General features: G+C 43.3%; 1 protein-coding gene and 1 long non-coding RNA gene across 7 annotated transcripts in view; both read left to right on the top strand.

Moving 5' to 3' along the window:
- rgs14b (regulator of G protein signaling 14b) overlaps positions 1 to 2587 on the top strand; it is a 9553-nt gene extending 6966 nt beyond the window's left edge. For all 3 annotated transcript variants that reach the window (XM_027000076.3, XM_081720100.1, XM_081720099.1), the window contains 6 exons: positions 32 to 108; positions 353 to 479; positions 836 to 917; positions 1522 to 1565; positions 1832 to 1925; positions 2023 to 2587. In XM_027000076.3, the coding sequence (XP_026855877.2) occupies positions 32 to 108; positions 353 to 479; positions 836 to 917; positions 1522 to 1565; positions 1832 to 1925; positions 2023 to 2345 (747 nt within the window). In that variant the 3' untranslated portion in view covers positions 2346 to 2587. The remainder of the gene's footprint in view (positions 1 to 31; positions 109 to 352; positions 480 to 835; positions 918 to 1521; positions 1566 to 1831; positions 1926 to 2022) is intronic.
- A 694-nt stretch (positions 2588 to 3281) lies between these two features.
- On the top strand, positions 3282 to 8501 carry LOC113571249 (uncharacterized). 4 transcript variants are annotated; one of them, XR_003409976.3, is made up of 6 exons: positions 3300 to 3437; positions 3567 to 3603; positions 6540 to 6650; positions 6792 to 6872; positions 7233 to 7289; positions 7516 to 8501. It is a non-coding gene; the product is annotated as an uncharacterized LOC113571249 (long non-coding RNA). The 4 variants fall into 4 exon arrangements; XR_003409977.3 differs by having other exon boundaries at positions 3301 to 3437; positions 3570 to 3603; XR_014125153.1 differs by having other exon boundaries at positions 3282 to 3437; positions 3570 to 6650.
- Positions 8502 to 16178: the final 7677 nt, after the last annotated feature.

Genomic DNA, 16178 nt, shown 5'->3' with positions numbered 1-16178 from the left:
TGACTTGATAGTCTGGTCTCACATCCCACAGAAACCATTGTCTCTGGACCAAGATAGCTCAGTCCTGAAGGACCAGCAGGTGTACCTGGAGCTCCGGGTGACAATTTCGTGAGTGCTTGGCCCCCTCTACATTAAATTACAGTTATTTACTGACTCCTCCAGCTGATGCAGAGTGATTCAGCTAGCATTCGCACCGCTGAGCTGAACGGACGTTTTGGAACATTTTTCAAACAGATTGTTGTGGCATTAGTATACAACATATTGTTTTATATTCTCAGACTAGTAGTAGGTTTGTTAACTGTATAATCACGGTTATCAAGTGTTAATGTTGGCTATTGTGTGTGTCACGCAGTGTGGAGGTAGCTTTCACAGGTAAAACTATAGCCATTGTGGCGAAATCCAATAAGACCCTGCAGGATGCACTGGCCTCACTGTTCCAGAAGCACCACCTCCGGCCACAGGATGCCGTCGTTACCATGGTGAGCACTGCCTGTAAATGACGGGAACGAACCATTCCTATCTTTGTTAGGGAAAAGCAGTTTGACCTTTCCTTCAGAAAAACAAAGCTTTCATTCAGAGAGATTATTCCACCTTGTTTGTGCTTTTTTTCTTCCTACTGGATTTTTGGCTTTTGAAAACAGTACAGCGTGAGAAATTAAAAAATAATAATTCTCTTCAAATATGTACTGTGGAAAAAGAAAAATATGGACTATTACATGCTTAAAATGTTAATTTATGAAGCGATAGCAGAACAGCATGCTAAGAGATCCGGAACATGCGACGTGCAAATTGCTCCTTCACATCTCATGCCGTGCATTCTCCTCTGCTGTCTCAGAAAGGGAGCAAAGAGGCACTAAGCATGGACAGCATCGTCATCAACATGGCCAACAAGACGCTAACTCTGGACAAACTGAAAGGTACCTGCGTCAGCCCACAGAATTTGTCTAACTCCTCTAACTCCCTGTCACCTGACATGTCTGCAGACCTGACAGCATTCTCACCACATAGCCTCAGGCCATCGAAATGGTCTTTGCAAATTGCAAATGGACTGCGGTGTCCGCATCACTTTTGGGTGCTGTGTTACCTGAGCACCAGTCGCGAGGTGAGCACTTTGTCCCCACAGTGCCTGAGCACACCTGTGAAGGAGAGGTCACCACACATTTGTGTTGTTTGGGGCTTTTCCACTTATCCAGCTAGCACTGAACTACCGCACTGGAATACACGTACAGTTTATATTCATCCACCACCACCAAATATTACAAATATTGATTCATTAAAAGTGTCTTTTGCAAGTGCAGTTGTGGAGTAGAGCCGACCTGTTGCTGCACAGAGTCTGTGACTGGGTGTTGAACTGGGTACTGGGTGTATAAATGAGTTTTTTCAGATACATATAGCTTGTGTCAAAAGGTGAAATGTGAGACAAAAAAAAGTTAAAGTATGCAAGCACAGAAATGAATAATATTTGGGGGTTTTTTCTTGTGCAGTGGAAAGTGCATTTTATGAAATTAGTGAATCTTTCAGATGCTGACCAGGGATCAAAGGCAGCTGTCCCACCTGCCCTCCAGGTAAAACTGCTCATTACAGTCAGAAAATTTGAATCCTTGTTTTCCTAGGAAGGGAAGAGATAGAGAGTGCTTGTTCCCCAGTGTGGATTTACTAGACCTGTCATCAACCAACTTTTTAAATATTCTCAATCCAGAACTAAGTATTCTCTATGTTAGCACTTATGTACCTGCTCGACATTTTTTTTTTCTTTTCTTTTTTGAAGTATATCAGTAACAAACAGCTGGAGAAAGCACAAAGAATACATGTTTCTTTGATTTACTCCCAGGCACGACGAGGTGCTGTGGAACTTGACGCGGGCTTTTACAGATCAAATCCCCGGCAGAAGAACCTGGCTCTGAGACGAACGTATGACATGGAAGGTAAAGGCTATGTTCCAGCCTCCCTGACCCGCTGTGTGCTGCATTGCTGGCGCATGAACAGCCTCGGGGATCTCTCATACGAGTATCACTGATGCAGGTCTGGTGGAGCTGTTGAACCGAGCCCAGTGTTGCAGCGCCGATGACCAGCGAGGCCTCCTGAGCAAAGAACACCTGATGCTTCCTTCGTTCCTCAAGCTGAACCTGAAGGAGGAGGAGGAGGAGGAGGAGGAGGAGGAGCTGGTGGAGGAGCCGGAGGATGGACAGAGAAGCACATTTATGTCTCCTGAGAAACCGGAAGAACTTGGGTCTAACGTTTCTTCCCCGGATTCCAAAGTGTCTTCACTTTGCTCGTCAGAGCCAGCAGACAGGAAACTGTCTGAACACTCGTGTTCTAGCCCCACCCGGGAAACCGTGGTATGAAGTGGAGCCCTCACTGAGCCAAAATGGATATCCTTCTGTTTTTAGACTGCCTGGAGTGAGAATGGAGACTACAATATTAAGGTGACTTTTTAGAGATGGAGGACACTTGGTTTAAAGACCATTTTGGACTTGGAGGACACTATAAGTTGTTTACAGTCGATGCGGATTGCTATAGCGTTATTAATGTTCAGTTGATTGTATTTATTTGATGAACATAATGTCAAATATATTCTTTGTTTTAATGAAGACACTGGCTTTGTTTAATTTACATTAGGAATTGAGGTGACTCATTTTGAATTTTCATCTCCAACTAAAGGGTCAAAGGTCATTTTCAGGTACTTCGGTTTAACTTTGTGTTGACAAAGGTCCCTGACTAATGCTTTGCCCGATCTCTATGACTCAGTAACTTCTGTGGGCCTGTATGGAAATTATAAAAAGTACAAGAGTAGCAAGCTTTAGAGAACGCCAAGCTTGGGTATATTAAAGCTTTTTGTGCAGAGCTATATTTTCTGGCCTGATCTGTGTCCTGTGTCCTGCCAAGGACATTTTGTCCACATGCAACTGACTGAGGACAAAGAAGGACAATAAGACAGGTGAAGGAGGTGGAGACAAAATGGATATTTCCTGATGTTTCAGCTTGATGCTGATAACTGTCTTTGGTGGGGTTTTTTGTCTGATAATGCATAAACAAATACACCCACACACACACACACACACACACACACACACACACACACACACACATTTCTCAACATCCTTCATTCTCCTTCTCTTAATTTGATTTGGTGGAAGCAGTGGATCTTAATGTCTGTAACAAAGTCACAACCATGAGAGCTCTGCTCCATATATTTCTGTTCCCCTGAACAGACAGTGAAGAGGAGGTAAGGCTTAATCAAATTCAGAGTAAGAATCAACCATCCGAGTCTGAGACACACACACACACGCACACACCACACACACACACCCGCACTCCTCAAGCTGAGGAGGGGAGGGAGTGTGAGGAAGGCGGGGGCAGGAGGAGAGAAAGAGAGAGAAGGAATAGGAAAACAGAACAACAAACGAGAGTTCGAGAGAGCGAAGGGCATCTGTAAGGTGAGGCTCTTTTTCTCCTTATTCTCGTGATTTGTTGGGAAGATAAAACTTTACTACACATGTAAATGCTGCTCTAGCACTGCGTCTGTACTCTGTGACTGTGCTGTTTTCATCCCTACTGCTCACTAGCAGCGGAGCGGACCACTACCGCACTCGGCTCAGCAAGGTAAGCGTCCGTTTCGAGGCATTCCCACTATTTGGCATTATTGCTCTCCCCTGTGAGAAGCAAATAAGGCTTCGAGTGTTTCCCATCAACTTTGTTCGCTTGGTCGCTCGGGATAATCTGCTGCCCTGCCCTCGCCACGCCGAATGGGGCTGCGACGCGCGTCTGTCTCATGGGTGGGTGAGCCGATTCCTCCGCATGCCGTTATTGGCCACTTCTGCCGTTTGAACTTCGAGAAGGGGTCCTCCTATATGCGCTCAAATGATATCCCTGCAAAGCCCTTCTGGTCACGGCTCTCCTGGGTGACACATGTCATGGCAGACATTTTACGTCTGCTCTTCTCACTGACCTTTGTTGTGTGTAAACAAAGTGGGCTTTTGAATGGAATATTCTTTTGTTTTCCATAATATAGTGTCTTTAACCTCAGTTCTTCTGAAATACAAGATCATGTATTTTGAGTTTAGAGTTTATATCGTTGTTAAAAACCTTTTTAATGCTAGTCAGGCATTCCTAGACATCACGTCTGTTAGTGTTCTCATAGACTGCGCAAACATTTCTGTTTTTCATTTGTTTTAGAATGGTCATTATTCCTCCTGGTGTAAAAAAAAAAATTCTTGGTGGAATTTGATTTACTATTTAATTGCAGAACTAAAGTTCTCCTGCTTGCTGTTTTTGGATTTATGCCGTGCATGAGTCAGTTCAGACAATTATAGCCCATCAGACAAGTAGTTTTAAAGCAGAAGCCTGTCTAAAGTATAGTCGTAGAATGACTGATTTCGCCCGCGTTAACTAAAACTGACTAAATGTGCAGGGTTGGAACGGCAGACGTCGTCCGTGGTTGGAGCGTGTTGTGCATGCCACATGATCTTATTCCATGAACAGGTGTCTGCCGAAGGGCCTGGAACTTAACACACGATCACCTGAACTGAATTTTTCCCTTCTCAGAGCCCTTGAAACCATGTAATATTGCAATTTCTTTGCCGTGTGAATGCCTCTGCTTGTCAGAATATTACGCTGTTTCCCTGTATGGCCTGTAATCATTTACTCTCAGTGCAGCGAGCGAGAGGAAGGTCCTAGGCACCACTTTGCTGCGGAAATGAGTTGGGGTGTGTTTTTCTAAAAAAGCCTAGCTAGACACCAGGAAGACCTGCCCTGACTCACTGTTACTATAAGTGCTTCACTCAGACTGCAGACAGATGGCAAGGATCCCGAAGCACTTTGCAGTTTCGGTTTCATCTTGTACCTCGCCGGAATCAATTCTCTATGCAAGGCCAGGCATGCTGCCTGAGTGATCTGTACAAACTTCTTAAATGTTCTTGAAAAGAGACTCACTACGCCCACATCCACCCCCACCCCCACCCTCCGTTCCCCTACTCCTATAGCCCCCTGTTTAACATGCCCTGTGCATTAGTTATTCAGGCATGTGCTGGACAAAAAAGGGTTTTGGACTTGGGGTCAGCAACTCCTCTGGTCCTCTTGGGGAAATGCCTGATACATTCCTTCATGTGTTAGCCTCCCGGTGCCTGCCTGTTGCCATGGTGATACCACCCAGCGACACAGGCCATGTAGGGCGTGGCATAGCTGTCATAGCATTCTGAATCGGATGGCTACTCCGCGCATTTGTGTTCGGGAGCACTTCCCGAATGGCTTCACGGTTACTGGCTGTGCCAACGTAGCGGGGAAGCTAATGGACGCAGCCACTCCCGCTCGTTCACCCGCTCTCTTCTGCTGCCTGCTGTGTGAGGAGGTAATGGGTAGATGAGTCGTCGTCCATTCTCTTTACACGGTTTTGACATGCACATCCATAACTTCCGTCATCTCCGTCACCTCCGGACACAGCGATGTTGGGCAGTCAATCAGCAGTGCTGCAGCCCTGACTGCTATATGCGGATGCATTTATTTCTTCTGTGGTGAGTTTGAAGCACAGCCATTGAAGGCCTTTCAGTAACACGAAAGAGGAACTTGGTACGCCATAAACAAAAAGCATTTTTAGGCCTGCTCGAAAGCCACATTCAAATGGGGTTGAGCATAGATTCTGCAAAAAGAGCCCAAATCTTACAAAGCTCCTTTTGAAGTTCCTTTGGTAACAAAACTATTGTCCAGACATGTTGTTCTTTGCATCGTCTGAGTGAGTTTCTCCACAACCACTGCTAGCATGCAGAGCTCTTGAACTCCAGCTGATGTTTAAGTGCTAAAGCACTCAGCTGCTGCCAAGATGTCTGGAAAAGCACCTTAGGAGTAGCACTCACAGCTCGGATCTGTGAAAGGGAAGGCTAAGCTGCGAGAGCTACGTACGGAAACTCCGTATGCAGGCCAGAACCGCAGTGCTCGTGAGAGGTGACGTGAGAAGGCTAGTGATCTGAGCGTGATGCCCCACGGGTGGCAAATTGCCCAAGTCATACGAAGAGGCCCAGACAATTCGTTGATGCCAAAGCAAGGTGCGCTCCAGTGAACCCCTAAAAGTTGCCTGCTCAGATGATATTCTATACTGGTTATTAAAATTAGGAACGGTGTCTGCCATCGCTTTGTGTCTGATTGGTGGGATGTTCATGAGCTCTTATTCGCTCACGCACATTTGCTGTGCAACAGTGTCGAACCCGTCTGCTGAATGCCCATAAGTCCTACGCATGATCTGGGGCTTCGGAACCCCAAAGGCATCATTTCCAAAATTCTGGCTGTGTGATGCAGGGACACGGGACCACCTCCCCACCTTCTCTCCCAGGTCACACGGCAAAACCACACGAAAAAGCTTTTTCGCCATATGTACCAAGAAAAGCTCGGAATCAGTTTGCGAGCACCGTTCTAAAGACCTCTGCTGAACCAGGCTGACACGAATCTCCCTGTCGGCACCTTCCGCCATTGGCCTGCCCTGCTCTGTGGTCGCTCGCTGGTCCAAACCCCGAGCACCGCCGGTTCCTCTTCTGCTCTTTTCTTCACAGAGAAGTGTCAGAACCTCCCCTGCCCCGTGCTCAGAACCTCCCCTGCTCGGAACCTCGCCCTGTCCGAACCTCGCCGTCCGGAACCTCGCCATGGAACACACAGGAAATAAAGTGAGTGGAATGGTAGCTGGGTAACTGCAGGTGGGAGGGGCAGTGGAACGTGTCCTCCAGCTGAACTCGCAGCTCGAAACGTTCGGTGCGCTGTTCCTGATCTGAGGACGTGGGTGTGTTGTTTTGTTACCTCTCCTGTAGCAGGTGCCGAGCACTTCCCCGCAAAAGCAAACGGTCAAAAACAGGTCCAGGTCCACAGATGAGGTGCAGCAAGCTAAAAAGGTAATGGCGCCCACATCTGGTCCACCCACTCTGGATGGGTATTAATTAGGCACATGGCACAGTTTAGAGTAGTGTTCACTTGTCATCGGGACTGGGGTGAATGTACCGGCCAGCATGTTTGGCGGGTGTCGCTCCTTCTCAAAGAATTATTGCTATGGCTCCCCAGCACCACCTAGTGACATTGCATCAAAAATTCCTTACAGTGTATGTGTGTGTGTGTGTGTGTGTGTGTGTGTGTGTGTGTGTGTGTGTGTGTGTGTGTGTGTGTGCGTGTGTGTGTGCGTGTGTAAAGGTTGCAGAGAATCCCTATGAATTCTTCAGAATGTTTACTCCTAATAAATCATTTACATTTTGCCTTAGGCCTTTCACACACCACAGAAGTCTCTTCCAGCGAAACCTGAGACAGAGAAGTTGGAGGTAAAGCCAAACTTCACCACGCATCAGCCTCTGGTGTCTCACCACCTCAAAGACCAGCCACACAGCCACATTGCCACACGTCAGCACACACGCTCTGTCCTCTCACCCCAGTCTGTTTGTCACCTCACGCCCCGACGCTGGTTCATTCCGAGCCTTGCGCCTGTCATGTCTGTCTGTCATGAAACCTTCTCTTTGCTTTTTCGCTAATGATGTGTCTGTCTTGCAGGAGACCGTGGAACCCAGCGCTTCGTCAGAAGAACGGAAATGATGGCTTTATTCAAACCAGTGTTATAGGGTTAGAGACAGATATCAGCAAAATATGGGTCCTGTTTATACCAATGTAATGAACACCAGTAGCATTGAAATGTATTATTCATTACCAAGTCTAAATAAAAACACACCACACTTCAGTTGTACAACAGTTACTCATGGCTTCAAGGGCATTTTCTTTCCAGATATAGAGCTTAAGCTTACTCTAGATGACTTGTTCTCTTTTTAAATGACTATTCACATTTGTTTATTTATTTATTTATTTTTCATTCATTTATGTAGGTTTCCATAGCTGAAAACATACATGAAATAGTTAAATCCTGGTTAGCCTCGTAATGTTGTCCAAGACTAGGCTTAGTTTGTGTGTGAAAAGCAATAGTACCACTTTTCCCAAAGAGTTTACATAATACATTTATCTTAAACCATCATACTTAAATACGTAATTAATTAATTAATTAATTAATTTTGATTACCATTTAATATAAATACTTTTCATTGATAATCATGAGAGCTGACATCAGTATTCATAAAGTATTCTTCTTTAACATGACAACTTTAATTCATTCAGGAAGAAGGACAGAACAGGAGATACACATTTTCAGATTACATTGTTTATTATATGTTTGTATTCTATATCTCTATTCCAATACGGCATGAATGGGCACTTAATTTCACTTGATCATAATAAAGCATATAAGGACTTTTACTTTTTGTATTTTTGTAAGATGATATGAATGTCTTATGCAGACTCGCTTCATTACTCTGTTACCAAATAAGCCCCATTATGAAACATTCCCCATTCCTCTCTTTTATTTTCTGTAAGGAAGAAACCAACATAAAGAGGTTCTGCTGGATGTTTCCATCAACTACATGTGTGTAATGCAAACGAATTACCTTCCGTAACTGTGTTTGTAATGAACAGTAAAATAATATTTAACAGAACTCTTGCTTTTTTCCTGTGTTTTTTTCCCTGAATTATACATAATATATGTATGTAATGCACACTAAAGCTATACTATATATACTGGAGTAAAGGGCACCAGAATTTTATACATACTTTATATTCAGTAAAATATGTATAGCTCACACCTATATGATATCTGATATATATACTGTATACTGTAGCAGTTGTGCTTCATATATTACATACAAAATACATAGCACTGCAGTTAGGCTATACTAGATATACTGTATACAGTATAAAGCACAATAGTTATACTATATATACTCTAGAAACAGTAAAGAGAATTGTAGTTATACTATGAATGTCACATATAGTAAAGAGCACCACAGTACTCTCTCATAGACCTGACACCCACTCTGCTGATCGTCTTAGCCCTCCTCCCAGAACAAAGCTAGTGTACGCTAACACGCAGAGTCATACAGACCTCACGCATGACTCTGGGCTCCGGGCTGGGGAGTTTACCGCTCCACACACCTCCTGGTCCCTTATAAATGGGGATTATACAATAACGTTGTTTTGAGACCCTGGATCACCCAGGCACACTTTGAAGACAAAAAACCATTTGATGACCCCAAAGGAGGTGAGTGGAGCTTTGAAGCCTGATAAAATCAGTGTCATGCACGCACACACACACACACAAACTATGTGTAGGCTCCTGTCTCTGGGAGGTGGAAAGAATGATACACAGGTAGAATGTTAAGACTTTGAGGGTAGCTTAGTTGCCTAACTGTTTTCAATTAATACACAAAGTAGATAAATCTTGCAAGATTGTGTAATTGGTAACAGTAACAGATTTCAATCAAATCCTTACATTTCAGCACTGTTACCTCTATCATCAGCTCTGATACTGTTACCTCTATCATCAGCTCTGAGACTGTTACCTCTATCATCAGCTCTGATACTGTTACCTCTATCATCAGCTCTGATACTGTTACCTCTATCATCAGCTCTGAGACTGTTACCTCTATCATCAGCTCTGATACTGTTACCTCTATCATCAGCTCTGATACTGTTACCTCTATCATCAGCTCTGAGACTGTTACCTCTATCAGCTCTGATACTGTTACCTCTATCATCAGCTCTGAGACTGTTACCTCTATCAGCTCTGATACTGTTACCTCTATCATCAGCTCTGAGACTGTTACCTCTATCATCAGCTCTGAGACTGTTACCTCTATCATCAGCTCTGATACTGTTACCTCTATCATCAGCTCTGATACTGTTACCTCTATCATCAGCTCTGAGACTGTTACCTCTATCATCCGCTCTGATACTGTTACCTCTATCATCAGCTCTGATACTGTTACCTCTATCATCAGCTCTGAGACTGTTACCTCTATCAGCTCTGAGACTGTTACCTCTATCATCAGCTCTGATACTGTTACCTCTATCATCAGCTCTGATACTGTTACCTCTATCATCAGCTCTGAGACTGTTACCTCTATCAGCTCTGATACTGTTACCTCTATCATCAGCTCTGAGACTGTTACCTCTATCAGCTCTGATACTGTTACCTCTATCATCAGCTCTGAGACTGTTACCTCTATCATCAGCTCTGAGACTGTTACCTCTATCATCAGCTCTGATACTGTTACCTCTATCATCAGCTCTGATACTGTTACCTCTATCATCAGCTCTGAGACTGTTACCTCTATCATCCGCTCTGATACTGTTACCTCTATCATCAGCTCTGATACTGTTACCTCTATCATCAGCTCTGAGACTGTTACCTCTATCAGCTCTGAGACTGTTACCTCTATCATCAGCTCTGAGACTGTTACCTCTATCATCAGCTCTGATACTGTTACCTCTATCATCAGCTCTGAGACTGTTACCTCTATCAGCTCTGATACTGTTACCTCTATCATCAGCTCTGAGACTGTTACCTCTATCAGCTCTGATACCGTTACCTCTATCATCAGCTCTGAGACTGTTACCTCTATCATCAGCTCTGAGACTGTTACCTCTATCATCAGCTCTGATACTGTTACCTCTATCATCAGCTCTGAGACTGTTACCTCTATCATCAGCTCTGATACTGTTACCTCTATCATCAGCTCTGAGACTGTTACCTCTATCAGCTCTGATACTGTTACCTCTATCATCAGCTCTGAGACTGTTACCTCTATCATCAGCTCTGATACTGTTACCTCTATCATCAGCTCTGAGACTGTTACCTCTATCAGCTCTGATACTGTTACCTCTATCATCAGCTCTGAGACTGTTACCTCTATCAGCTCTGATACTGTTACCTCTATCATCAGCTCTGAGACTGTTACCTTTATCAGCTCTGATACTGTTACCTCTATCATCAGCTCTGAGACTGTTACCTCTATTATCAGCTCTGAGACTGTTACCTCTATCATCAGCTCTGAGACTGTTACCTCTATCATCAGCTCTGATACTGTTGCCTCTATCATCACTTGACAGACAAGTCACACTGCATGGATGCCTCAGGTAACCTTTTTTTATAATTAATAAATTGAGCTTGCGTGCTCTTGAGTCTCTGTGGCTATGGAAATTCGGCTGTCTACGATTACTAAGAGCAGTGGCTAATGAAACAGCTGCTGTGCTCTGGATCCCCCAGGCTTTCTTGATATGTGCTGTTTCCATCTGCAAGGGTATGCAAACACAAATTTTGCGCTGTACAGCGATAATCTGTGAACACGTTCATAGCCCATGGTGTTTGGCTAGTATCAGTTAAGGGGCTCAAGCAGAGAAAATAATCCCTGCACTTTATTCTTCTCTTGGTTGTTTTTTTCTTTTGGCTGTGGCTTCTTTACTGTTTACTGTTTCACGGATCGTTTTATCCTTGTGTTTCGCTGTTTTTTTTAAACATTTCTTTATGTTGTCTGTTGTGTATGTAATTACTTTCTGCTGGCATAGGTGCTGGGGTAGGGCAGGCCGGAGTCAGTTTCATGCAGAGGAGACGAGCAGGTCGAGGGTCTGCTTTCAGCAGAGATGGGCGCCTGCTCCTGAGTGGTTCTCCTCAGACTTTTACTGGAGTACCTGCTGCTGCAGTCTGAAATGTAGCGGCAGTGTATGGGGAGGAGGCTGGAACTTTTTATAGCTGTAATTTCTATTTATTTATTTTACAATTTTATATAAAGTGTTTTAACATGTGACCAGCAGTTAAAATCAACCTATCTATCAGTTGATTACCTTGCTGTGGATTAACTAAATGTTGTCTTATCCCCCCAAAAAGCAAAAAATAAAACAAAAAAAACAACAGTTTGCATTAAAAAATATTTTTTACTTGTAAGTGAAGTTGTTTTATTCCTCTGAGATTCTACCTCCTGCCTTCATTTATTTCAACACATTCAGGACTTGTGTGAGGCAGACTCTTATATATTAATACATTTTGTGCTGTTCCACGCTGGTAAAGCAGGAGTAACTCGCCCCCCCCCCCCCCACCATACAGCTGACTCTGAGGGATTTAGCCTCTACTAGTCTTATTTTTAGCCTTTGTCCTTTCATCAGCCAGACAATGTAAAAAAAAAAAAAGCTACTCTATCTTTAAAAACAAATAACGTGTTTGCCTTAAAAAATGTAAATTAATTTGACCTCTAATTATAAATTAACACAATATAAGAACAGATTGTGAAGTTATCTGAATAACTTAGATTAGTCATAGATGACCCAATAAAAAAAACCTTGATAATCAGTCTAAAAAATACTTTAACAGCTTAGTGAGTCAGCCAGACACACAATGCATGAATGGTAGTTTGTGTTGCCAATTTATTCTAATGGCGTGTCAACTGAAGTGTGTCAAATAGGGAGTGTGTGGTTGGGAAAGGCTTCTGTAAGAAAAAAAATCAAAGAAAACCAATAAAAAGGGAATGAGGTCTCAACAAAGCAAATTTACCAAGCTGAAAAAAAAAAATCATAGCAGTTGAAAAGCCACATGCTTCTTTCATGTTTTAATAAGTCATTAGCATTTCTTTTGAAGCTAAATTATGTGAATGTTTGTTTGTGCATGTCTGATTAAGTATACTTTTGTATAAGTGTACGTGCATGCATGTGCATTGAGTTAAGTGCATCTAAGTTCATAGATTGAGTTCATAGGTCAACTCACACGGCTTCAACCTCGTAGCTGTTTGCATGGTGTCAACACAGCAGCACGAGGGTCTCCTTATCCAGAGGTCAGCCTGAACCCCGAATTCTCGCAGTGCCATTTTCAGATGACGTCAGGGGAATTTCGGTGCCGCACCATTGCTATCAGGACGAGGCAAGCATGTCGTACCGACAGTATCATCCATTACGCCCCGCAGAAACTCATTAATTAGAGATATACTAGTTGAATTTGGAATTAGGATGCTTGCTGATAAAAAAAAAAATCATCATTCCTCTACAGATTACATTAGTTTAATCCTCCATGTTTGATAAGACATTAGCACTTGCAAATTGGAGTCTGGCGAACAAATTTTTAGTGTTGCAGCAAATGTAAAAAAAAAATAAAAAAAAAAAAATATATATATATATATATATATATATATATATATATATATATATATATATATATATATATATATATATATATATATAATCGAAATGTCACCACTTGGGGTCACACTTTCCATTTTCTCAGCTGGTCAGGATCAAATTGTGCACGCACATGAAAGAGAAATACTGACACCGATGGCACTTGAAGAGAAACATGCATTTTTCCAAAGCTACTGCATCATCAGAGACGCAATGAGTCGGTAAATAACCGGTATTTGCTTCCCCACATTTTTGCTGTTGCAATTTAGCTAGGCCATGCATAACAGACGACGTCCGCCGGAGTGGGAGGTTATGTGGTCTCCCCACCCCTAACAAACAACCTATATCCATCCTACATCTCTGCCCACCAGACCAACGTATTCTTCACACCGTTAGACAGCACGAAGACGTGATGAGTCGATTGCGACTAAATGGAGACCAGTGCAAAGGTACATTTTCTTAACGAACTCTTATAATGACGTTGCATTTTTGGACATGGATTTCTTTTAACTCATTTCGGTCGCTGCAATTGTATCGATTTGCGTTGTAACACAGCTTCGGTGAGTACTTGACTGCTGGCATAACCACGCGGAGCACCATGGACAATCCGAGCGTGCACACGAGAGAGACTTTCTGAGCGTGCACGCTTCAAGACAAACATGATTCCCCCCAAAGCTAGTGAATCATCGGGGACAAAATGAGTTTGAAAATAAGCAATATTTGTTTCCTCATGTTCTTGCTGTTACAATTTAGCTACGCCATGCATAATAGACGACGTCTGCAGTGGGGCATGGCAGCTATAGCATCCAGCTCCATGGCACCCTTGGTGGAAGACCATCGGTCCTTCAGGGGCCCTGGATTTCTTGGATTTTTTTTTTTTTTAATCCCAAAAGGAAGTAATGATTATGTATAAGACATTCATTCTTGCAGGCATATTCTCCATACAAAAAAAATAAATAAAAAAGAGTGACTTCCACCTGATTGGCCATAATCGCTGGTGCTGTCCTACTCAAAATGACAGACACTGCCCCTGATGTCTTACTTACACTGTCACTGTAATAAATGGGAAGAAAATCCCTCACATATTGACTCTTAATATACTGAGAAAGCTGTTCTAGGTTCTTGGCACCTTTTGAATGGAGAAAATATAGAATCCATTTATTGTCACATGGGGTAGCCCTAATTGCTCTGTCTGATGGGACATATTACTGCATGGATGAAATCATGTTTTATGATTCCTAGGAGTTGTGAATGTACTGCATCCTTGATGAAATAATTATCACTTGTATTTGTATTCCTTTATATTGCACCAACAAAATAAGTCACGGGCTTTCATTCTAATCCTCTCTGTGCTCCATCACTGGGCCTAACACTGCACTGTTCTCCTCAAACACAGAAACACATACCCTTCAGTTCCCACATTTATGGAAGCATATGACAAAAATACGACATAAGCTGCAACATATGAATCTAGGGACCTCTTTGGGGCCAAATAGCACTACTGCACTAACAGATCTTCAGTGAGAATGTTTGCCTTGGCACCAGGAACTGTGGGCCATGGTTTGGCCCCATCTCAGTACTAGAGGGCCCCTCAGTTCTTCCCACTTCAGCAGTGCAGTATTAAGAGCTTACAGGAGCCTCAGAGAGGGTGTAACACTGCACTTTTCTCCTTAAACACACAAATACATACCCAAGCACACACTCACAAACATGCACAGAGTACGCTCTCAGTGCAGGAATGTAAATTCAGTGTGTCTGACAATTTTATCTGTTCAGATTCAGAATGAGCTTAATGTCTTCTAACATACAGTCATCTTCATGATTTAGCTGTGCCCTGCAGAAAACTGGCTTAGGCTGAGATAACTTTACTCCATGAGAACTTCTAAATTAGCATAGTAGTGGATTTAAATTGTAACACCCCCCTCCCCCCAAAAACATTAAACATTAAATCCTTTGTCAAAGGGGGTGGGTAAGACTTCATCCAAATGTATATTGTACTTCAGCTGAAGACAAATTTTAGTTTTCAAATCTGTTACTATAATATAAACCCTAGATAAAATTGAAAATGTAACTTTCTTTTTATTTTCAAGCTCTACACAGTGGAAAAGGACAGGAGTACATTGAACAGACAACAGCTGATGCAACGTTGTAAAATTCTGTGGCCTGTTTTAGTCACATGACTAATTCCCAGAGGTTCCGTGCCCTGCAGTGAGAAAGAGCACTGCCACGAGTCTCACCGTGGCTCTGTTCCTTTTTTTCCATTTAGCCGCTATTTTCTCAGGTTAATGGGGCCCATGGCAACCCTCCTGGTCAGGTTAAATCATGTGCTTGGTATTGGGTGGCTGTGTGGTAGCTGGAAGTCTCCTCCGGGGCAAAGAGCCGTAACCCTGAAACAAGAGATCCGAGAACGCTCCGTGTAGCAGAACAAGAGGGCAGGGGAGTCACCCGCCTTTGAAACTGTCATGTAGATCACGTAGGTTACGCCATGGATCAGTTTGGAGAAGATTACCTACGGTACACGACTGAGTCATCGTCTTTGTTTTGGCGCTCGTTTTCTGAGCGTTTTTAAAACGCTTTTGTGGAGATTTACCTCTGAGCTTTAATTAGGACTGGTTGCCGTTGTTACAGCTCCGCCCCCTGCCGGCACCTGTCTGGGAGCGAGGCCGATTGCGCGTCCTTCCTTCAGTCGCGACGCTGAGCCACTTCGTCGTTTTAAACGTGTGGACATGCATCACTGCGGAGAGGCTCAACATTGCCAAGTCATTAGATTGCTTAATGGTCGGGGGAGGGGACGTCTCCCCCTCCGCTGGTGAGAGTGCTCTCAGGGACTTCAGGAAACGCACCGCATATCACGCTCAGCCTCTTGTCCCAGAAGAAAGGCTCGTCACTTGAGAACAATGGACCTTCCCCATGCATTAATCTGCCGAATTCATTAGTATCTCCAAGATCGCACATTTCTCGTGAATATTTAAATAGTTGTGCTTCACAGTTCTGTCCAATTACGGCTAGAAATTTCCTGCTTCCTAATGGATTCCTATTATACAAGGTTGCGGGCTAATGGATGCTTCCCTCACACGTCGTGAATCCAGATATCATTTTTGTTGTTTGTTTCGACCTCATTAAATCTTTTTACTTTTTGCCTAAGCCCACAAATTATTTCAGGTTAAACAAAT

Source organism: Electrophorus electricus, chromosome 8 (genome assembly GCF_041902795.1).
Source record: "Electrophorus electricus isolate QZ-2024a chromosome 8, ASM4190279v1, whole genome shotgun sequence".
NCBI lineage: Eukaryota > Metazoa > Chordata > Actinopteri > Gymnotiformes > Gymnotidae > Electrophorus > Electrophorus electricus.
This window is presented reverse-complemented; position numbering and strand designations above follow the sequence as displayed.